The 25337-nt window shown below is 45.8% G+C and overlaps 1 protein-coding gene across 4 annotated transcripts in view; it reads right to left on the reverse strand.

Annotated features, from left to right (window-relative positions):
• Positions 1-5393: 5393 nt before the first annotated feature.
• mcc (MCC regulator of WNT signaling pathway) overlaps positions 5394-25337 on the reverse strand; it is an 87227-nt gene continuing 67283 nt past the window's right edge. For all 4 annotated transcript variants that reach the window (XM_061263655.1, XM_061263654.1, XM_061263658.1 and 1 more), the window contains 7 exons: positions 23969-24069; positions 22866-23040; positions 19390-19624; positions 15880-16071; positions 12078-12172; positions 11567-11689; positions 5394-8557 (listed from right to left, as the gene is read on the reverse strand). In XM_061263655.1, the coding sequence (XP_061119639.1) occupies positions 8377-8557; positions 11567-11689; positions 12078-12172; positions 15880-16071; positions 19390-19624; positions 22866-23040; positions 23969-24069 (1102 nt within the window). In that variant the 3' untranslated portion in view covers positions 5394-8376. The remainder of the gene's footprint in view (positions 8558-11566; positions 11690-12077; positions 12173-15879; positions 16072-19389; positions 19625-22865; positions 23041-23968; positions 24070-25337) is intronic.

The following is a 25337-nucleotide window of genomic DNA, read 5'->3' on the forward strand; positions in this document are numbered from 1 at the left end:
GATACTGGCCTAAATTATGGCAGTGCAGTACCTTTTCTTTTTTTTGTTGCATGAAATATGTTTCTTTTCTTTAAAGGGAGGAGACAGCCCTCCATGTTTTAGGTATTTTTTTGTTTTGTTCAGACAGTGGGAAAGAAGAGAGGGTGACAGAGAGGGAGTGACAGCTCCGAGGGTACCAGGGCAGGAGACCCTGTACACACACTCGCACACGCACACGCACACGCACACGCACACGCACTCGCACTCGCACACGCACACGCTCACACACTCACACACTCACACACTCTCACACACACACTCACACACACACAGACACATGTAGACACACATGCACACACACGCACACACATATAGACACACATGCACACACACACACACACACACATAGACACACATGCACACTATATGCTCCCGGTTCACTAAATAATTACTCAGAAGCTTCCAGTAAAAACCACCATTTTGGAAACTGTGTGTGTTTTGGGCCTTTCTTCCATTCACGGGTGTGAACAGTTAGCTGTCGCCTACGTATCTTTGCCTTTCGTTCGCCCCCAGTGCGATTACAATGTGACGTCATCGATACCCAGCAGGCAGCAAGCCGAGATCCCACCCTACCAGAGCAGCCTCGTTTATGGTCGTGAAACCGGAGGAAGTGGGAGGGGCTAAATGTCCTCATCGAGGCAACATACAGTGCTGTTATCGGTGCAACAAATGAGCTCAAAGGCATTAAAAAAAAACAGTTTGTCCGGAGGAATCTAGCGTTCATACATTACCCTTATAAGGGGCCTCTACTCTGCATGTGCTTGTTAAATCCAACTAAATTCCTTCCCTGGAGTCATATTCAAATACTTACTGCCCCCCCCACCCCCCCTTCCTCCAAAGAAACATGAACACAATTCTACTTTCCAATGAATTGAGTGCCAAATGAGCACCGCAATGCTGCCGCTATAATTAGATCCCCTGACGTTGGCAGTCAAGTTTTGTTTGTGAAAATAAATCACATCTTAACCACACAGCAAATTAAACAAATACATCCTTACAAATACTGTCTGAAGCAGAAGTGCATCTCATTCTCAGGGGAATAGGGGAGATGGCATTAGTAGAAAATATGGTCAGTACACGTAGTTTGCATCCAACCATACAGTATTTCACAGTTTGTGTATTTCATACAACTGCAAGTTCCAACTGGCTTATTGTGCAACAGAACATGCAATTATTTTTTCGGGCTCTCAATCTCCCCATCTAGTCTGGTTTTGTTTCAGCTTTAATTAAGTGCAACAAATCAATAATTTGTTCAAGGAACTTTCACAATTTCTAATTGGCGATGAGAAGTAGTACTCTGGCAGTCTGAGGGCTGCAATATTACTGTCACAGTGTGTAAAACATTAATTCTAGGACCTTTAGTGAGATGAATTCTCAGACCAATAATTATTTACATGCTAGTAATACTGTATGCTATGTAGGAAATTAGTTGTTTAGATAGAAGAGGCAGAGTTCCTTAATCAGTTGACCAATAAAGACCAGGCAACAGGTTGGCAGTTGAAAGCAAATAGAAAATGAGACAAACGTACATTGTGTTCAGGTCAGCAGGAGTGAGTCATTATGGGAGAACAGAAAAGCATGCTTTCAGTAACCTTAAACGATCAGGAATCTGTCTGGATCAGAAACCAGCAGACAGCAGAAGGCCAAGCTCGGGAGCCTGTGCTATTGATAATTTCCTCCCGATGAACAAGGCTCCTCTGTGAATGAGTTATGATTTGAGTTTTGGTCTGAAACACAGCTGTGCAGATCAACTTCTCAGAGATTGAGGCTCAATGACAGTGCTCATTGCTGACATTTTCAAACCACAAGGCCCTTTCATTTTGTTAGTCTCACATTTTCAGATCCCCAGTTGTGAAAATGATGTTCTCCTATTTTCTTTTTTTTTAAATTGAGTGAGCACTTTATTAGGTATTTATTAGACTTATTGGACTTCAGCTGCTTGTTAGCACTTACAGGTTTGACACATTTTGTGTTCAGAGATGCTTTTCTGCACACCACTGTTGTATTGTGTGGGTTAATGTCACCTTCCTGTCAGCTTGGACCAGTCTGGCCCTTCTCCTCTGACCTCTCTCATTAACAACATGTTTTTCCCCCCAGAACTGCTGCTCATTGGATGTTTTTTCTTTTTCAGACCATTCTCTGTAAACTCTAGAGACTGTTTTGGGTGAGAGGTCAGTTTCTGAGATATTCAAACCACCCTATCTGGCACCAACAATCATTCCACAGTCAAAGTCACTTAGATCACATTTCTTCCCCATTTTGACATTTGGTCTGAAAAACAGCTGAATCTCTTGACCATATCTGCATGCCATTATGCCTTTAGTTGCTGCCACATGAGGATTAAATATTTGCATTAACAGGCTGGCGTACAGGTCTATCTAATGAAGTGCTCACTGAGTGTATATATTCTTAAACAGAGAATCAGACATTAGGATGAGGAAAATAAACAATAATTAGCAATGACGTCTGGCTCTCTCGCCCATGCAGTGTCAACAGAAACTCCCTGAAATGAAAGCACAACACTGACACAGGCGGCCTATCACAGCTCAACGTTAAGACAGATGTGCACAGTGACTTTCTGCATATCCAACACAGGGGACGTGGCATGAAATTATTGGATAAAGAACTTTCTGGAATGTGTGGAATGTCTTTCACATGCATTTCTACCTGCTGTACTTACCATCATATATTTTGTAATGGAAGAGCTGAAATGCTACATTTTTAATGGTGACCCTGTACTTGTTGGTAAATTGCAATAGAGGGGAGAGATGTATAAGTCCCTATTGTGTATGAAACATTGGTTGGCCAATATTTCCATCTATAAGAATTTGAATAGTGACAATATTTTTGTTGTTTTGGCTCAAAAATATTCACATTTGGCTCAAAAATATTCAATATACACACATCTATATATCATAGGCAAATATTTGACTTTAAACTTGTAAAATGTATTTGTGCGTTTAACTTGAGCTATGAGTGAAAAGGTGAATATAGGGCTCGGTAGTGACTAACTCGGAGTACAACAGATCAGATGACGAGTATGTAGATACACTTCTGCGATCAGGGATTTTCTGTATTTGTCACTGCATTGAGCAGGAATGCCTACACAGATTTATGGTGCAGTCTGTAACCAATCAGAGGACATCTACAAAGCAAATTTCATTTCAAACTTTTTATGGCATCCGTTATACTTGAAACACTCCCTGCAGACGTGTGTCTGTTCAAGAGGGCAAGGTCCGCTAGCACAGTTTCTCCCCCAATAAACACTCACTTCTGTTTTTAACCTTGTCAGAACTGCCTCCCCACTGTTGAAGAGTTGTGACCAAGTAAAATACCTTGGCACAGGAAGCACAATACCATGATATCCTCCCCCGACCCAGCAGTTCTCTGGTCTTAAATCTAAAGAACCACATTACAGTATATACTGTGATGAAACCTACACTACAGGGAATATTTAATAAAAATTACAGAAATTAAATCTTTTGAAAATAAATTCTCTGCGACATGTTTTTCTCACTCAAGACACTTGTATGATATTGAAGCGGACATGTTTTTCTGCATGTTCTGAGGATGACAAGGCACAAAAACATCCTATAGTTTACATTTTACATCTCTCACTCCACCTTACTGCTGGAATGTCTTACAGTTGTTTACGTATTTTCAGTTTTTTTGTGTTTTAAATTTATTTATCTGCATTTCAGTATTATGCAAAAGTCTTAGGCACTTGTATAACATTCTGTTCAGATAAGATTCTTTCAAAAATAATTCAATGAAAGGTCCTAAATAAACATACAATACATTTTACACTACATTTCAGTAATTTGGCAGAAAAGTTAAAAACTGAATCAAATCAATATTTTTTGTGACCACCCTTTGTCGTTAAAACTGCATCACTTCTGAGATAGCCAACGCTGTCCTGCTGGTCTATAAGACAGTCAGCAGGGAGGTTGTTCCAAGCATGTTGGAGAACTTGCCAACAGTTCTTCTGCAGACTTTGGTTGGCTCCTTGCTTCTGATCTTAGACACTTTTAAATTAAATACACAAATGTCTCTGTAAAATTAAATCTTTTGGAAAATGAATATTTGGAAATCTCAAATGTGTTCTTTTATATTAACACACACACACACACACACACACAAAAAAATAAAAAAAGAATATATATATATAAATGTATAATAAAGTCTAGGGTGCCTAAGAATTCTGCACAGTACTGTGTGTGTGTGTGTGTGTGTGTGTGTGTGTGTGTGTATAAATAACTTCCTACAGTTAAGATCCTCATGTAGTTAAGACACTGAGAGCAAGCAACACAGGAACTGAGTATCTGGAGTGTGTATAGAATCTGTGGCTCTTCCGACTCAGCACTCAGTCCAAAGGGACAGAAAGCTATGGGGTATCAGGTATCATATTTAGTAAGGTGAAAAGTTTTTTCCTCATGACTGTAGATGATGCATGCATTTGGGCACAGCAGTGATGGGACATGTATGCAGTATTTCATTAATCTGTGCAATTTTAAATCACGAATCCATTCTTTAGAAACTGAATCCATTTAAGGTAATGTTGTATTAGTATTTTCTATTGGTTTTATTTTGATATTATGCGTAATATAATATTTATTTCGACCATTTTCATACCGTCTTGTTTTGCTTGTTTGTGCGCGGCAGGGCTCATTTATGGCACAGCAGCACCGCCCTGTGGCAGAAGGCAGAACTGAAGATAGTGCACCTACTCCAAACTGCTTCAATATCACTGCTGAATGCAGAGCATCTCTACAATGGAAATCACAGCTCCATTCAATGTTCCCAGGGGAACAAATTCTATATATTAAGCATTCTATTGTTTCAATTGTTTCAATCCTACTTCATCCTATTACATACTAGTTACAAACTAGTCCAGCATAATTTAAGTTGGCAATATCATTTGCTTGAATAACTCTTACAAAAAGGAATACCCATTTATGTATATATATATATTCTCCTATTCAGCCAAACAATCTGGCTAATTAAAAAATATATACATGCATCATACATATAGTGTAACCACAAAATATAAAATATGGGGAGAGAGTAAAATCACTGCACTACCTCATACTACCTCTTTAGACATACGTAGACACACACACACTCACACACACACAGTGGGACAGACACACACACAGAGGAACACAAACACATACATACAGACAGACAGACAGACACACACACACAGGGATGGACACACACACACACACACACACACACACACACACAGACAGACAGACAGACAGACAGACAGACAGACAGACAGACAGACGGACAGACACACACAATTTGTAATTTGTTACTGGCACGCATACTGGCACACATTTGGACAACCATTTATTTTGAAATCAGTTTATTTCAATATTATATAAACAAATACATTCTGTATTAAAATAAAAAAAATGATTGCAAAGATTTGATTCAAAAACAGATCTGTGCAATTTAGGTAAAGTTACCAAACCCTCACCCCCCTCTTCTCACCATCTCCCCTCCCAGGGGGGTAAAACTATCTGGGTTGTGGCAACAGAAATTGCACACTTTACAATTCTCCTCATCCGCCGGATCGATGAGGCGCCGATGTGTTCGTGAAACGGTAAAATGCGAGATTATTTTTTTGAAAGAGCTCAGAACTTAGAGGACCCAGCTGTGACGAGACGGAAGTGAGCTACATGTTCGTTTTCATCAACGGCGGCAAGCCCTGTTACCAGGGCTGGGTTCTTACAGGAAAACTATGAGGCTACATCTTAGGCACAGTTTAACTTGTTGGCACGGGGGGCTGTACATTTCTGATTGCAGATTTTGGTGGGGGTGTCTTGGTGGAGACAGAGACCGAGATCGCAGACCAGGAGGGGGTGTTGCTGGCATGGCGATTGTGGACCAAATAGAATTTCAGTTTGCAGTTCATGGCTGTGCTACATTGCAAATTTCAAGGCTCATTTGCACAGGGAAACCAGCTGGAAAACACACTGCATGACAGCTAATTACCAACTGAACCTCCACAGAGTCTTACTTTAAGATAACCACTAAGAAGCAATCTAAACTGAACTGTCAAAGACTTCTGAACTCGACGTTGTTGTTTCTCTCCCCAGTTTTTAGGCCACAATAAAACCTGGATGCAAGTTTAAAACATCCGTTAAAAGCATCAGATTATTTAATGAAGCTGTAAAGAGAATTTTATGAATCCTCTGTCACCCTTAAATGCTTCGGTGCGGATTCTACAACCATCAAAACCATGCCAAACAGAATGATGGCTTCATTCGTAAATGCTCAAAAATTAAACAAGTGAAACCGTGAAGTATACCACATGAGAACTGATCATTTCTGAAAAAGAGACGAGACTGATGCGGCATTTCAAATGGCAACGGGAATTTTACACTGTATTCTCTGTGGCACAGGATAGTAACAGTGTTTGTTAGGTCACAACCTTGTTGGTCAGGATCAAAAGACGGACAGTGCGACAATTTCATTACATGATCACTGAAAAATTATGTAGTTGAGCAAAACGCAACCAGTGCGTGTTATATAACATAGTACGAGCTTTCCCCCGAGAATAAACAACCAGGCATTTTCCAAGATCTCTGCTTCAAGATTTGAACAAGATGACCCAAAAGAGTAAAACTGAAAATAAGTTTGTCCAGTGAAAATTGGACCCTTAGCCAGGGAGAGAGCATCCACGATTGGCACACTGCGCCTTTATAATGGTTACGTATGCCACCAGTGATGATGTCATTATATAACATCAAAGGCTTTCCATGCTGCCCATTCTACAGGTGAAGGCCTGGTAACACATACCTTCAGGAAAAACATTTTATTCACACTGCTCTTGTACTTTCTGCTTATTATATTTTAAAACCTAATCATATAAACTTTCGCAATACACACTTTTTTTAATACTGAATATCTGATTTAACGAATATAGAATTCCCCAGAATTGCAGTTTTATTAGTATTTGTCATTCTGTTCAAGGAGGTGCTGTGTTCACTGAAAATACAAACCCCTTCACAGCTGACTGGGAATTTCTTTCCTGTATTTGCTTCTGTAATAACCACATATACATAGTAATAATGTTTTTTGCATATTTCATCTGAAAAATAAATCCACGCTACATTCAAAATGTATTTACACTGTTAAGGTTGGTCTGGTGTTTTGTAACATAGGCTTACTACATGCAACAATAACCAATCTGTTTGCTTACATAATACTGCCACTGATCATTTTAATGTATTTTATTGTGAAGCAAAGTTAATAACGTTATTGTTTTTATGTATCTGAAAAGGTGCTCAGGTTCATGAAAACCATTAGCCATGTATTGCTGAGTTTGAGTAGTTTGACTCTTAATTCTGCAAAAGGGGAACTGGAATCAGCCAAACCTGGTTTTCTTTCCTCCCAGGTAGTTCACTGAATAATTAGTGCTACTGTTTGGCCAGACTGTCTTCACTCCCGACTCCCAGGTAAAGGGAGGGTGGAAACCCAGCAGATCTTGGCCTGTAAGGACCATTACTTGAGGAACAGGGCTCTTGTGCCAGTATCTGCTAGGCCTGCCAATGAGCTGGCTGATCCTAGGTTTCTCAGCTCCACCCATTTTGAACAGAAGGATAGACAGCAGCTGACACGAAAAACGAGGAGTCGAGGACTGGCCCATGGGGCACGTTAGCCACCGCGCAAATAAAGCGTAAATAAAATGCTAAAACCAAGATGAATGGATGTGGAGAGAAGCTTGTTGGCCGTTACTGCAGTGTGAACAGAGCTGCTTCCCTGTCCGTGTGAAAAGAGAACTAGAGGAGCGCACACACTGACCCGTGGGCACTGAGGATGCTGGCGCCATGTTCCGGCAGGAATTGCATAAAAACATTTGACAATACTTCAAATGCGAAGGAAACTAAAGTTTGGTTATGCGTATGGAGCAGTAAATGACAGGTGTAAAATAATGAAAAGGTGTGGGGGAGGGGGGGGCACATTACAGCACCTCCTCCAATATAAAAATACTCCACCCACAGTCTTAGGCAAAACAGGAAAGAGATGAGCAAATTAAGTTAATATTAGTCTCCAGCACTGACTGGCAGCTGTCACTCAAACTCCAAAGCCTAGGGATATTGTGTGCTACTGTACTTGTCCCACTCCCTGCCAGGAAGTGATGTAATACTTTCAGTTGGAGGGGCGGAGCTGAACTGCAGGTGCGAGTCAAACGTGTGTTTGCCTTGACGGACCATAGGGGGTGGGTGCCCCCTAGTGGCCGTGTGCGGTCACGCCGAAAAGCTGACGCCCGGCGGAGGAGGCACGCAACGAGGTCACTTCCTGTGCAGCGGGGTCCCTCGTCCCTCAGAGCGAGGTCTCGTTGGCGTGGGGCCGTGAGTTCTCCTCCTCCAGCAGCGCGATCCGCTGCTTCAGCATGCGCACTTGTGTGTCATGCCGCTCCACCATGGCCATCATCTGGGACTCCAGCTTCTTCAGCTTGTTCTGGTGCTTCTTCTTGGCCTTCTCGTACGCCGCCACCAGGTTACTGCGAGTGGAGGAGTGAGATTCACCGTTAGAGCAGCAAGGGTTCCCTGCCTAGTTTACGTGCAGGTTTGTGCCTCCACCAATTACCCCCGACTCAATCAATTAGCTAACCTTCACCAAATTAGCTAATCATTATTCAATTACCTAGACTTTGTACAGTTAGATAGGCTTTATTCAGTTAGATAGGCTTTATTCAGTTAGCTAGGCTTTATTCGGTTAGCTAGGATTTATTCAGTTAGCTAGGCTTTGTTCAGTTAGCTAGGCTTTATTCAGTTAGCTAAGCTTTATGCAGTCAGCTAGACTTTATTCGTTAGCTAAGCTTTATTCAGTTAGCTAGGCTTTATTCAGTTAGCTAGACTTTATTCAGTTAGCTAAGCTTTGTTCAGTTAGCTAGGCTTTATTCAGTTAGCTAGGCTTAATTCAGTTAGCTAAGCTTTATCAGTTAACTAAGCTTTTTTCAGGTAGCTAGACTTTATTCAATTAGCTAAGCTTTATACTGTTAGCTAAGCTTCATGCGGTTAGCTAGACTTTATTCATTTAGGTAAGCTTTATTAAGTTAGCTAGTCTTTATTCGTTAGCTAAGCTTAATTCAGTTAGCTAGGCTTTATTCAGTTAGCTAAGCTTTATGCAGTTAGCTAGACTTTATTCAGTTAGCTAAGCTTTATGCAGTTAGCTAAGCTTTATGCAGTTAGCCAGACTTTATTCAGTTAGCTAAGCTTTATGCAGTTAGCTAGACTTTATTCAGTTAGCTAAGCTTTATGCAGTTAGCTAAGCTTTATGCAGTTAGCCAGACTTTATTCAGTTAGCTAAGCTTTATGCAGTTAGCTAGACTTTATTCAGTTAGCTAAGCTTCATACAGTTAGCTAGACTTTATTCAGTTAGCTAGGATTTATTCAGTTAGCTAGGCTTAATTCAGTTAGCTAAGCTTTATCAGTTAACTAAGCTTTTTTCAGGTAGCTAGACTTTATGCAGTTAGCTAGGCTTTATTCAATTAGCTAAGCTTTATACTGTTAGCTAGACTTTATTCAGTTAGCTAGGATTTATTCAGTTAGCTAGGCTTAATTCAGTTAGCTAAGCTTTATCAGTTAACTAAGCTTTTTTCAGGTAGCTAGACTTTATGCAGTTAGCTAGGCTTTATTCAATTAGCTAAGCTTTATACTGTTAGCTAAGCTTCATGCGGTTAGCTAAACTTTATTCATTTAGCTAAGCTTAATTCAGTTAGCTAGTCTTTATTCGTTAGCTAAGCTTAATTCAGTTAGCTAGGCTTTATTCAGTTACCTAAGCCTTATGCAGTTAGCTAAGCTTTATGCAGTTAGCTAAGCTTTATGCAGTTAGCTAAGCTTTATGCAGTTAGCCAGACTTTATTCAGTTAGCTAAGCTTCATGCAGTTAGCTAGACTTTATTCAGTTAGCTAGACTTTATGCAGTTAGCTAGACTTTATTCAGTTAGCTAGACTATGCAGTTAGCTAGGCTTTATTCAATTAGCTAAGCTTTATACTGTTAGCTAAGCTTCATGCGGTTAGCTAGACTTTATTCATTTAGCTAAGCTTTATTCAGTTAGCTAGTCTTTATTCGTTAGCTAAGGTTAATTCAGTTAGCTAGGCTTTATTCAGTTAGCTAAGCTTTATGCAGTTAGCTAGACTTTATTCAGTTAGCTAAGCTTTATGCAGTTAGCTAAGCTTTATTCAGTTAGCTAAGCTTTATGCAGTTAGCTAAGCTTTATTCAGTTAGCCAGACTTTATTCAGTTAGCTAAGCTTTATGCAGTTAGCTAGACTTTATTCAGTTAGCTAGACTTTATGCAGTTAGCTAGACTTTATGCAGTTAGCTAGACTTTATTCAGTTAGCTAGACTTTATGCAGTTAGCTAGGCTTTATTCAATTAGCTAAGCTTTATACTGTTAGCTAAGCTTTATAAAGGAATGGCAGTTTGCTCCTCCATTCCAGCTGTCACCCACAAAGCTTGTAATAAATGTTAGATCATGTACAGTCAGACCCATTATTGGAAATTATTAAATATGCACAAAAAATACTGCGTACTAAAACAGGACACCATTATTGCCAAAACATTTCTGGGGTGAAACATTGACACTTGGTGGCCACAAGATTCAACCAATCTCTGCGATTCTTAAACAAGATTCATGATCTTTATGACCTCCACAGTGTTTAAATGTTTTTATCATTGCCCTTACAGTGCTAAGGAGTATGTTTAGCACCCATTAAAAGTTTGTACCCTTTACCAGAATTATGATCCTGAGTGCGATTCAGCTCTCCTTTTTAGCAGAGTTATCCGAGATGATTCAATGTTAGATTCAGTCATGAAATCGTGAGTCACGCCCGAATTTCATTCATAAGATAACTAGACACAATATGCATCAAGTGATCCTAGACACACGAAACAGAGCCCTGGACTTCAGTTTCCAGCTGTCCGGCCGGTGTTCTCAAATAGTAATAACTGGATAAACAGAAATGTAATGAAACTGGATTGGTGGCGGACCTGTAAGGAGGTTGGGGCCCAGTCCCTGGGGGGATACAGGTCTGATGGGATTAAGATTGGACAGAATCATGTCGGGGACGCCATCCGTCTCTCTGCTTCAGTGCAACAGTCCTCCCAGGGCACTCTGCTAATGAAGGTCCCACCCCACCACTCTGTGCCCCCTCCCCCTGCTAAAGAGGGCCTTAATTTACTGACAGACCCCAGCCTGAAAAAACAACTGGTGCCAATAAGGAAAGTGCCATCAGTCAAACGCTGCCTTCCAATCATGAGAGAAATACGGTCCATTACACCGGGCTGTTTGAGCACCATAACTCACTGGGGGGTGGGAGTGATTCTAACCATCACTGACTGAGGAGGCTGCAGTGCCCATGAGTGCCCACTAGAGGGCTCGATTTGCATGGACTAGCACAGACATTCAACCTGCACAGAGTTTTGTGGTGGGCTTTTTTGGGTGCTTTGACGGACCATGGGCGATTTCGGGGCGGTTTTGGGTCGTCTCTGGTGCTGCAGGGTCACCTGTTTGCTCTCTTCAGGTCGTTGACAAACTCGGCGGACTGCTGATGGCGAACCTCGCTGCTTTTGGTGAGTCTCTCCAGGGCGGCAACCAGCTCCTGAACCCGACTCTTCAGTTTCTTCTCCCTGTGACACACACACACACACACACACACACACACACACACACACACACACGTGCACACGCACACACACACACACACGTGCACACGCACACACACACACACACACGTGCACACACGCGCACACACACACACACACACACACACACACGCACACACACACACACACGCACACGCGCACACACACACATGCGCAAGGATATAATTCATAAAGACGGACACAGAGACACAGACATATAAAATGAAAGGTGGTAAAAGGGAAAAGGATTTGGGGATTGTGAGGGTTAGGGTTGTGAGGGTTGGGGTTGTGAGGGTTGGGGATTGTGGGGGTTGTGAGGGTTGGGGATTGTGAGGGTTGGGGATTGTGAGGGTTGGGGATTGTGAGGGTTTACCGCCTAAGTGCGTTGGCCAGCTCCGCGGCCAGGTCACTGTCGTTGTGCGTTCTCAGGTCAGCCAGCGTGACGCTGGACAAGCCGTCTCCACATTCCTGATGAACAAAACAACACATCGATGACCAGGCCACAAATCAGCCTATTACACTTTAGGATGATAAACCAATAGCTGCATGACTGGTGAATAAAACAACAGGCTGGAAGAGGTTAAAACAGCAATCGCACTTGTGGATGCAAATCTGCAGAGCCTGGCCAGAGGTAACTGGGTGAGAATGTGTGTCACAGCGTCTCAGCATCAATTTCCTGAAAGCACTTAAGAAAACAGAGACTTCTCTGAACCTCCCTGCTCTGAGAAACGTAAAGATGGGGGAGGGGGGTCTGACATAATGAGTCACCGTGGGGGTTGAGGAATTTACAGCTGGTTCCAGTCATGACTCAATCCTGAAAACAGCCAGACCGAACTCCTCCTACCTCTGTAAGATTCCCCACAATGTCCTCACAACATGGACAAGACACACACCTTTCTCCCAAAGACTGCCAAATCAATAACGTGGCAAAACCAAGCCACTCCTCTGCACAGTACACTTATGTCTCAGCACACAAATTTTTACAACACAGCCGTTTAAATAATGGTCAGAAAAAGCTCTATGCATGTAGTAGCATATCCCTTCCACAAGGTGGTAGTACATAGCTATTTATTTGCCAAATTGTATGCAGTGATCAATTAAAAATAATAAAAAACAGGGGTGCTGTCAAATGAATAACATAGGATACTTTAATTACTTTTCAACTATTTACATTTCAAATTATATAAATCTTGGGTATATTTAAACAAGCTATTTTCTCCCCAGTTCAGTGTTAAAAAGAAACTGAAAGAACTGAAATAGACACAGAGTTCCCATCAGAACTAGGTCAAGTAAGCATCTGAAACACTTTAGTAACTTTAAACCAAAACCCTTCAGACACTGCTAACGTCTGGAGTCTTTCAAACATCTTTCAACAAAGGGCATGACTAAGCAACTGCAAAACCAGGAGGAAATTTAGTTCTGAATAATTCTGTAGTATAGCTGAGAGTGAGGAGAGAAGCTCCTTTTTCAGGACGAGGCGGAGAGCAGACGGCTTCTCGGTGTGTAGCGACTGAGGCCTGAGCAGCTCTGTGCACTCCCTGTGCTGTAGCCCAGCACCGCGGAGACACACGCGTGTGGATATCACACCCTCCACGTGATGAATGGCCCCCCAGCATCAGCCCTGACAAAGTGCAATGATCTCACACGGGGAGGTGGGCTTTTATCAAAAAAGTCTGAGTGGGCAATAAAAGTAGAGTCCGTTACCACGTTTACAACCAAGACCAGATGGAGAGTGAGCAATTTTTCCAAATCAAGGATGGTATGTGTGTGTGTGTGTGTGTGTGTGTGTGTGTGTGTGTGTGTGTGTGGAGGGTGGGTGTGTATGCATGGATGCGTTTGTGTGTCCATGCATGTGCATGTGTATGTGTGTGTGCATAGGTGCTAGTATGTCTGTAAGCGTGTGCAATCCAAAGACGCAGTGAATGATGTAATCACATAGGCTGTTTAAACGTTTGCTCTAGAGGGCGAGGGGGGGGATTAGGGGGGCGGAGGCAGCAGGCCAAATTGCTGGGTTTCCACACCACAACACACTTTGATTGACAGCAGGAGATTTCCGTGTTCATAGCAACAGCAGATGAGCCTCTTCTGGAGAAAAAAAACTCACCGGAGATCAAAGCCCAGCTCTTATCAGCTACGTCACGGAAGGAGGGAAAGAAACGAAAGGAAAGAAAAGACGCAGAGAGACTGAAGCTGCCGCGATGTGGATTTAGGAAGATGGATTTCCGCCCCACCCCGCCGAACCGAACTGCCCGAGGCGCTGCTGGGACCCCCGCCCCCGTTCGGTATCTCCACAGAAGGTTCCGGAGCGTAGGGCTACAGTACCTTGGGCGTCCTTAGTGAATTACCCCAGGTCAGGGTTCTGCAGCCCTGGTCCGAGAGAGACACGAGCTTGGCTGGTTTTCATCGGTCCTGAAGAGACCATTACATGGGTAACGCAAACTCACCGTGTTCACAAAACAGAGCTCACTGTGCTCCGAACAGCGCAACTTCCATGATGAATAAGTAAAAAAAAATACTTCCAGAAAAGCTTTGGTGTCTTTTGTGTGTGTGTGTGTGTGTGTGTGTGTGTAAACTATAATTCCTTCCGTTTTCATAAAACTTGGTACAAGTCACATACACGATCACAGTGACATAGTAATGTGCTCGCTGTGACATTGTGGTGGGGTAAACTGTTGCTCATGAGAGACTACACACCGGCTTCTGGACACAGCAACATTGCGCACTTATTTGTCATTTTCTCTAGAATTATTGGCCTATTTCAGATCAAAGTGTTTTAGTGTCTGAGATAGTGAATAAACAACCATAATCATAAACCACATTCATCAGGAGAAAAACTACCATTGAACGGATGTTAAGTTCTGGTAGAAGCGGCCGCTTCCCAACACGTTGTGTTTACATTATTCCCTCCTCTTACACCCCACTCATCTCGAGAACACTTTAAATGAAAAACATTTCTTTTTTAAAACGGACTCTAGAAAGGGTTAAGACTCTGTTATAGGGAGTAAACCCAACCCCTGTCGCCAGGTTGGCCGGGCTGGGAGGTTGCCAGGTTGGCGGGGCTCCGCAGCGATTCGCTTCGGCTGGTCGGGATGGAGAGAGGGGCTCAGTGAGGAGACGCCGGAGGAGGGAGGCGGTGTCGGGTTTCTGAAATAAGAGTCCCTCTTCCGTCTGAGATGGGAGAACAACCGAGGGAAGAGGGGCCCCAGATCACAGAGCATTTGATTCCGTATTAACTCATCAGTAACAGAAACACACAAAGGCCTCATTTCCAGTGATGGAAAATAAAAGGTCACGACACAGCACTCCGCCGTGCATCATGGGCTTTCCGGCTCAAAAACAACATATTTTTATAATCCACAAATCTACCACAGCGATATAACATTTATGGTAGAATTCCCACGTTTGCACCGCGCTCGTGACTAACGGTAACACCCGAATCGATACGTAGCAGAGGCGTGTCAATCAACGTGACTCCACAGGCCCAGTGATGGACAGGCAGCGCTATCATCTGCGGAAACGAATCCTCCAGTCAGGACTTTACAGAGCTGGCGGAACACATTTAGCCTGGATGGGGGGTACTTTTACAGCCCTCGCTTAGCCAATTACCCCAGGTCAGCGTTCTGCAACCCTGGTCCTGGAGAGCAAAGCGCTCTGTTGGGTTTGACTGTGCCTCTGCACTTACTGATTCAGTCTGAGCAGTAGATTACACGGGTAACTCACTGCCCCCGGTTACTTGGGTCTGAGGTGATTTTAGGGTGAAAACTGAAAACAGCAGAGCTGGCGGCTCTCCTGGACCCCCCCTGGCTGACTCAGTGTGGGCGTGGCTGACTCAGTGTGGGCGTGGCTGACTCGGTGTGGGCGTGGCTGACTCGGTGTGGGCGTGGCTGACTCGGTGTGGGCGTGGCTGACTCGGTGTGGGCGTGGCTGACTCGGTGTGGGCGTGGCTGACTCAGTGTGGGCGTGGCTGACTCAGTGTGGGCGTGGCTGACTCAGTGTGGGCGTGGCTGACTCAGTGTGGGCGTGGTTGAGGCTTGGTGTGGGCGTGGTTGACTCAGTGTGGGCGTGGCTGACTCAGTGTGAGTGTGGCTGACTCAGCGTGGGCGTGGTTGAGGCTTGGTGTGGGCGTGGCTGACTCAGTGTGGGCGTGGCTGAGGCTTGGTGTGGGCGGAGCCTACCTTCCCACTGGAGCCGGTGGAGCCCAGCGATCGCGCACGCTGCTCCTGCTGCTCCTCCACCTCGGACTTGAGGTGCTCGATGTGCACCAGGTAGGCCTGCTCCTGGGCCTCGTGCGTGCTCAGCTTCAGCTCCACCGCCTTCTTCTCCTTCTCCAGGAGGTACAGCTGGGCCTTCAGCTCCGCCATCTCCTCCTGCACCACAGGGAGGAGCAGGGTTAGCCAATCACACAGGCCAGTCACACACCTTTACCCAATCACACGGGCCTGTCACACACGTTTACCCAATCACACGGGCCTGTCACACACGTTTACCCAATCACACGGGCCAGTCACACAGCTTTACCCAATCACACGGGCCAGTCACACACCTTTACCCAATCACACAGGCTTGACACAAGGGTTTACCCAATCACACAGGACTGTCACAGGGTTTTACCCAATCACGTGGACCGGTCACCAGGGTTTACCCAATCACACTTGCTTACCTCATCATGCAGCCAAGCCTTTCTTAGTAATGAACAATGCTTTCCATTGTCATCTACTGCACCTCCCACCTCAAAACACTGTATTTACGCCTATTTCTTGGCACTAATGTCCCGAGTTACACTTCAAACCATTAATCACCATACAGCACCCTGTTACGCCAGTGAGCTATGCTAATGTCTGCTATTTTTAGCACACAATGCAATTTTAAGATAACTCTGTTTAATGTCCCTCAATGTGTAATTTATGTATTTCAGCTCAATGCATCTCAATGGAATTTTCCTGAATAAATAAAGGTTAAATAATATAATTAAATATCCCTAAATCTCTAAATGTTCTCTATGTATGTTCACCAATGGTAACAATACAATTAACATAACATAGATAATGTATATACACTGTCCTGTTCACCACATTCAGCTTACTGAAAGTCCCCCCCCCAAATGCACTGTACACCACAACCACCACCTTTCACTGACACTCTCATTATGCACCACAAACACAAGAAACGACTGCTGAAAAAACACAGCACACCTGCTGCTTAACCAAAGGCTAAATAAAGGGCCGCGGCGACATCATCGGCAGCCCGGTCACCTCCCTGCGGATGGACAGGCTGAGCACCACAGCAGGAGCTGTGCCCGTGAACAACACAACAACACAGACCAAGGCCACCTGAGCCCCTTCACCAATGAGCCCCTTCACCAATGAGCCCCTTCACCAATGAGCCCCTTCACCAATGAGCCCCTTCACCAGGCACTCCATCTCCACCTGCGCTCAATACACACAGGCCTTATCCACATTCATCCTGACGTGTAGACTTTACGCACGCACGCACGCACACACACCCCTACACCTACACAGAGACACAAACACACCCCTACACAACCCTCCTCACAGACACACACACACACACACCCTACACACAGACACACACACACCCCTACACAACCCTCCACACAGACACACACACACCCTACATACAGACACACACACCCCTACACACAGAGACACACACACACACACACACACCCCCACCCACCCACCCACCCACCCCTACCCCTACACACAGACACACCATACACATCTTGCTGACCTTATTCAACACAGAGTTCTTAATAGACCCTAGAGCACACAGCATAATAGACTTTAACAACAGTTCAGAGCCCTAACACACCATATACAAAAGATAGACATGATACAAAAAAACCTTTCAGAAACCGTTTCCTGTGTAAACTTCCAAGAGCGTTATCAGTCCTTGAACGCACAGCTAACAACACACGGAGCTCATAACACGCAACACGCATGTATATGATCCCACAAAGCTTAGAACACCCCTAAACACACACGCACACGCACACGCACACACACACACACAGCAATGCTCTCTCAATCCGACACATTAAATCACTCTATGCTCCCCTGTGTCCAGAACGGATCTTGGCACCATATGTACAGTAACCTTGAATGCTTTAATACTCTGTAGAGTCGCTTAATCCAATCCCTGTCTGTGTCTCACACAGCTCTCTTCACTCATTACGTGAGAGGTGGGTCACCTCTTATCGTCTCAGCAGAAGACGGGTAAATATTGAACAGGCCTCCACACAGGGCGCCCACGGAGGAAGATGGGGAGGTCTGATTAAAAAAGGAGACACAGCACCTGTGTGTATTACCTCCAGTTTCCCTCCCCAACGTCAGGCCCCCGTGATGAAGGGTTAGCGCTAAAGGAGGTTAGCGGTAAAGGAGGTTAGCGGTAAAGGAGGTTAGCGCTGAAGGAGGTTAGCGCTGAAGGAGGTTAGCACTAAAGGAGGTTAGCGGTAAAGGAGGTTAGCGGTAAAGGAGGTTAGCGCTGAAGGAGGTTAGCGGTAAAGGAGGTTAGCGCTAAAGGAGGTTAGCGCTAAAGGAGGTTAGCGCTGAAGGAGGTTAGCGCTGAAGGAGGTTAGCGCTAAAGGAGGTTAGCGCTAAAGGAGGTTAGCGCTGAAGGAGGTTAGCGCTGAAGGAGGTTAGCAGTCATGAAGGCTGGGGACAGGCTGAAGTGTTGAAACTGAGTGCTGCATATCTCGGCAGGAGACCTGACGGTGTCAGGCCTATTGTATCCTGAAGCACACCCACTGGTGTGCTTCAGGATAGCATAATGAAACGGAATCCAAGACAATTCAGTGTCTGTGCTGTTCAGGGTGGATCCATTGTCATGATGACAAATGCTCCAATTCTGACAAAAAAACAGCTTTACTTAGATGAAAAACTATTTGTTATATTTGTTTTTCAGGTCCCAAACTCCCAATGTTATTAAAATCGGCCAATCGAGCATTTTGCTTTGTTAAACTGCAACTGTTGAGAGTGTGGGAACGACGCAGACACACTGAATGTGCAGAACCACACAGCCTCTCTCTCAGTGTGACACACTGAATGTGCAGAACCACACAGCCTCTCTCTCAGTGTGACACACTGAATGTGCAGAACCACACAGCCTCTCTCTCAGTGAGACATACTGAACCACACAGCCTCTCACAGCAAGATCGCCCCTTCCTCCTGCCTCAGATTCATGCATGACTCATGTATTCATGTATGTATGAGTTATGTATTATTCAGCACAGGCAAGCGAAACCCTTCACCCGAGGAGAGACGCTTTCTTTTGGCAGCAGTTCCTGCAGCGTTCACAATCCAGACATATATGTATATATATATATATATATCCAACAAAAAAGTTACAGAAGAAAGGCCTTGTGCACAAACATGTCACTCTATCCATGAGGCGCTGACAGCAGCAAGATAACTCATAATCCAGAAAAAAAGGCTTGGAGGAGCTTTCAGCTGACTCAAACCGCACACTCAGAGGTCAGTGCCCATGCTGGTCCTGAGTGTGCAGAATGTGCTGGAGTCAGCTGAGGTCTACTTCTAGGGCTCATTACAATCGCTCACTTCCAATATCTTTTCTTTTTCTTGCTCTTTTTTTCTACTCCACCCATCGGGAGAGGCCAGGAAAAGCAGGAAAACGAAGCGAAAAGGAGGAAATGGAGAAAAGCTTGCCTTCATGGCCATGAGCTCCTGCATGAGCACGGCATTCTCCAGGTCCAGGCGCTGCGAGTCCCCGCGCGGCTTCAGGTCACAGCTCAGCGGGTCGATGTGGACGCTCTCCAGCTCCAGCATGGTCAGCTTGACCGCCGCGCGGTCGTTGCGCAGCTGCTGGATGTAGTCCTTCAGCCGCTGCTCGTCCTCCCTGCTGAAGTCTGTGTCACAGCTGCTCGCCGTCGAGCTGGTGGTGCTGCGGAGACACGCGTGTGAGCACGCGGTGAGATATATATATATATATATATACACACACTGTACATACAATAAATACACACACTGTACATACAATATATACACACACTGTACATACAATATATACACACACACACACACACTGTACATACAATACATACACACACACACACACATATATATGGACAGACTCACATATGCGCACCCGCACACATATGAACCCACACACATACACACAAACATTCACATACACATGAATGCACACGCATTCACAGACACATTTGATCAATGACCCATATCTCAGACAGACAGACACACACACACGCACGCACACGCACACACACACACACACACACACACACACACACGCGCGCAAGAATGGTTCACTACTATGTCCTTCGGTCAACAAGGCTGGCAGAAATGTGATTTGCGCATTTGCCGAGACGATAAAGCGTTGTGCCCCCATAAGTCTGATCCCTGAAACACAGAAGGTTTGTGGTCCGAGATCCAGTGACATGAAAGCAGATGCAAGGAGGAGGGTAATGGACGGGGTCAGCTCCTGTGGGGGTAGGGGTGGGGATGGAGTGTAGAGGCAGAGATAGTTCCCTCTAGTGCATTAAAAGGCCCCCCAATCAGTGGGGCTATCAGTAGCGTGTGACCTTTGACCTCTGCCCTCTGTCCCAGAGCTACTGGCAGAAGGGTTAAGTGCTCCCAGAGAATGCTCCAGAAAAGCATGTGATCTACCCCAGAGACAGAGGGATAGAGAGATATTTGGAAAGTGGGATGAAAGAAGAAGAGAGGGAGGGAGAGAGAGAGAGAAATATTGGGTGGGGTGTGGGCGTCGATGGGTTAATGCATCACGTCACTCCTGGCCCCCATGCTAATGTTCCCTCAGACAGACAACGCTCGCACAATACTGCCTGCCGCGAATGGTGTGATAAGGCATACGTCCTCACAACCCTGTCGGATAACACACACGTCCTCACAACCCTGTCGGATAACACACGCGTCCTCACAACCCTGTCGGATAACACACACGTCCACAACCAAATCTTCAAAGCCACAATGAGACGCACTGAGAAAACATTCTGCATTAGCCTGGGAGAGTTTCAGTGTCATGCTTTAAATTAAGTCCTTCATCAGTGTGAGGGTGAGGAACAAGTTTAGAGAACATACTGTCTTGCTTTTTGTTGAGGAACCATTTCTGGCTGTCGCCAAATCTTCTCTCATGAAATACGCTTTCAATAATGGATGAAAAGTCCTTACTACTGACAGTATGTCCCCATAAACATGTTAACACACCATCTCAGAACGCTTGTTCATCATTTAACAATCACCTGCGGCAAGCTGTAATTAACGACGGGTTTAACGAGGAGAAGTCAGTAAACCTTTCCAAACACTCTCAAGAGAAAAAGACGTTCGACACGGTCCCGTACATTCTCCCCGAGACGGACAGGAAGCTGAGCGTTTTCTCTCGGGATCGTTCCAGCCCAGGCCAAACCCGGGTGCTGCGAGGTCTCTGAAGAAGCACAGAGGGCGACCTTCAAACGGAGCTGCGTAAGAGAACCGATGAGCAGCCACTCAATGACGCGCCGCCCCAGTGAGGTGACTGCGTGGCTGGCTTTGTTTGTAAGCCCCAGCCGTGTCCAACAATGTGGTGGCGGGCTTCCTGCGCTGTCTATAGGAAGCATTCCAGTGATTAACTTTAATCCCACACATTTTCAGCGGGGCTGGATCAGAAGCGTCATGCTTCGCGCACACACACACACAGACAAAGATGCACACATAAGCACACGCGCACACACACACACACACACACATACATGCATGCATGCATGCATAAAGTACACACGCACAGACACACGCACATAGCAGCAGCTTGTCCTGTAGAGGTTATGAGCAGGGAGAGATGAAGCATGAAAAATCGCTCTACATTAAACCGGCTGCCTTTCAATGAATAGATTAATTACAATGACAATTTCCCCAGATCTGCCTGACTTGACAAATAAAGGGGAGATTCCTGATACTGAGATAGCCTGCACTAGGAAGAGACAATTCTACCAATGCTACAATGACTGACACCTTGGAATGAAGGAGCCACAAAATGGTGGACAATCTGGAAAATGAATCCAAGATGAAGTAGAACCCAGAAAACAATATTACCTTGTTGCACTCCACTCACTCACTCACTCACTCACTCACTCACTCACTCACTCACTCACTCACTCACTCACTCACTCACTCACTCACTCACTCACTCACTCACTCACTCACTCACTCACTCACTCACTCACTCACTCACTCACTCACTCACTCACTCACTCACTCACTCACTCACTCACTCAAAAAATAGATAAATAGAAAAATAGAATCAGGTGTCTTGGTGCTGGGCTAAAAGAAAACCTGAACCTACGTTGGCACTTTTCAGGGTAAGATAGGAACGCCTGCCTTACATTATACTGAAGTAAGTGCAGCGTTTGCCAAACCAACATCGTACACTTTCACCAAGCACGTCTCATTTCTCACAGCTACTTAAATTTCCCAGGATCCCATTTTAAAAGCTGTTGAGATTAGCGGCATGCAATTCAGCTCCTGTTAAAAAGCAGATTGGTGCGCGCATCATTTCACCCCTCTTCCAAAGAAGGCCATCTAATCACAGAGACATTTTACACACTCCCCCCCCCCGGTACACTGTCAGTTCACCGGGGAAAATAATTACAACATGCCCCCGGTCACAATATCTCAGCCGCTGGTCATCTCCGATGGTTAAATTTCCGATCTCAGTCCGATAAACGCCTGCTCTCCCCAGCACAGAATGCTCATGCCATTCCGCTACCAATGTGCAAACCCGAGGCTGCTTTCTGACTGGCCCTCCTGCTTGAGAGTTAGGGGATCCGTACAGGGCTTTAGCCGTCCCTAATTCTTGCAATTCAGATATAATCTGTATGTCGAAAACAAAATGCAAAGAAATTCAATGAACGCTGCAGCCTCTCGCGCACTCTCGCGCACACTCGCGCACACTCGCGCACACGCTCGCACGCTCGCACGCTCGCACGCTCGCACGCTCGCTCGCTCGCTCGCTCGCTTCACTCGCTCACTCGCTCACTCGCTCGCTCACTCGCTCACTCACTCACACATTCACACACTCACACACACACACACACACACACACACACACACACACACACTCACACACTCACACACACACACACACACACACACACACACACACACACACACACCTGGTGTGGCTGTTGGAGGACAGGCTCTCCCAGGGCTGCACGCTCACGGCGAAGGCCGCCCCACAGCTCCCGTCCAGGCGGGTCAGCAGGTCTTTAGCCGCGTTCTCCGCCGTCTTGCGGCAGTCGTGGGCTCTCTTCAGCACCTGGGTGATGCTCTCGTCACCCCCCTGCTCCACTGGGGTAAGCAAAGGGGTCAGGGGTCAGGGGTCACTGAACACCCGCAGCACAGTGGCACACTTTGCGAGACATAAAGGGACAACTGCTTAAAACGCAACAAGGCAGTTAGAAAAAAAAGACTACATTCACACTCCGTTTTTAGGAGTGACAACAGAATTTAGCTGCAGTGCAAACATAGCCAATGAGACACAAATGAGACCAATGAGTCACAGTAAGAAAAGGAGCCCCAAAGAGGCCCAGTGAGACACAGCGAGCCAAAACAACACCCAGTGAAAGAGTGCCATCTGGGCCTTTAGCAAGGAAAGCAACAGACAGGAAACTCAACCCTGGAGCTGATGAAAAGCCAGGACTAAGGCCCATAACACACAGCCAGGCCTTCACTGTAATGACATCTGAGGCAGAGGGCAAATCCTCCGCTCAACAGACTGACAGGACAGAGTATTAATCTTCCACCACGGGGAACGCGAGCCTGGCTTACCACAAGCCCGGAACAAACCGGAAACACCGTGTGAGATATCGATACCGAGGCCCTGAGGAGAACGTTCCCGACCCTTCTCTTTCCCTACCTGTTGTTATGCTTTCCACATCATTCTAGCCTTTATTTATTCATGAAGCTGAGAAAACAGACGTGGAGCCTGAATAAGGCGTAAATAACTGCAGGATGAGTCTCTCCGTACAGGGCTGAGGAGGAGAGAACGCTGAAAGCGCTCGCCGGCAGGTTCATCATCGAATCGCCTGGTCGTGTCCACACTGGAAGACGTGCGTGTGGGTTGGTCGTTTTTTTTTTTTTTTTTTCTCTCTTTTGATGCCGGTTTGTTAACGCAGGTTCACTGGTCGGTTGCCGAGCCGACAGACAAGCCAGCGCTGATTAGAGGCAGCCGCGCGGCCTAAGGGGGCGTGTCCGTGTCGGGTGGGCGGGTACTTACCGACGGTGCCCACCCCCGCCGCCCGGAACTGGCCCAGCACCACGCCCTGCTCAGTCTCCGCCAGGGCGAGCAACAGCTCGTACGCCTCGATACACTGCTCACTGTGAGAGAGAGAGGGGGGGGAGAGAGAGAGAGAGAGAGAGAGAGAGAGAGAGAGAGAGAGAGAGAGAGAGAGAGAGAGAGAGAGAGAGGGAGAGAGAGGGAGAGAGAGAGAGAGAGAGGGAGAGAGAGGGAGAGAGAGGGAGAGAGAGAGAGAGGGAGAGGGAGAGGGAGAGGGAGAGGGGGAGGGGGAGAGGGAGAGGGAGAGGGAGAGAGAGAGAGAGAGAGAGAGAGAGAGAGAGAGAGGGGGAGAGGGAGAGGGAGAGAGAGGGAGGGAGTAAGGGCTAAGGGTTTGCGCAACCATTCACTCACACACCCATTCACTTGCGAACCCCAAGTATTTTTCACACAAAAATACACAAACATATGCACAGATGGAAGTAATCTACAATCACACATTCGTTATGAATCGCAAAAGCGAATCGGCAGGACAGAGGGACTACCAAGGTCAGCTCTGGAGGACTGTGTTTTGGTGGAACTGGTGGGGTATACGAGGTGGGGCACTATGAATGAATGATTACCGCTCTCTTTCACTGTGGAATGCTAACACGGGGCGGAGGTGGTGTTACGGACGTGTGCGTGTTTGTTCGGAGGTCGTGGCTCCAATCCAATGACAAGCCGAGACTGGCCGAGAGGCGACAGAGGAACGACCGTGTGACCGTGTCCACGCAGAATTACCCAGAATGCAGCGGAAAAGAGCAGCCATGCGACAAACGCAGCGTCCAATTCCATTTCTGCGGCACGTCCGCATTCCTCCCCCGCACGTCCGCGTTTCTCCTTCTTCCTCTTTCAAAACGGCCCTCGTTCGCGCGACTGTTTAGGCGGTCCTCCCCGAGTGAAAGATAATCTCCCCTCACTCCCCCGCCCTGTCCATCAATCCCCATAGTGTCACGTTCACTGAGACTGAGGCTCAATCAAAGCCAAGCACCTCCCCCTCTCACTGCAAACGACAGAGCAAGGGGCACCGTGCCCGACAGACAAGCAACATACCCTCTGACCCCTCCAATGAATAAGCCACGAGAATAAATCATCCCGCTGTGTTGCCATGCAGCCATGGCAACACAGGGACAAAACATGGTGAGGCGCCAAGACCGGAAAAGACCAGACCTGGGACAAATACATTTTGGATTAAAATACTTTTATGTGCTCAATTGATCATGCCTGAGCCAAACACGAGGACCAGAAGTCAGGCTCTTACACTTTTTGAGAGCATTTCATAGGTTATATTATCCCAGTAAACACGTAAAAACATAAAAAAGTATTTGAATCC

This window comes from Conger conger, chromosome 12 (assembly GCF_963514075.1).
Source record: "Conger conger chromosome 12, fConCon1.1, whole genome shotgun sequence".
In the NCBI taxonomy this organism is placed as follows: Eukaryota; Metazoa; Chordata; class Actinopteri; order Anguilliformes; family Congridae; genus Conger; species Conger conger.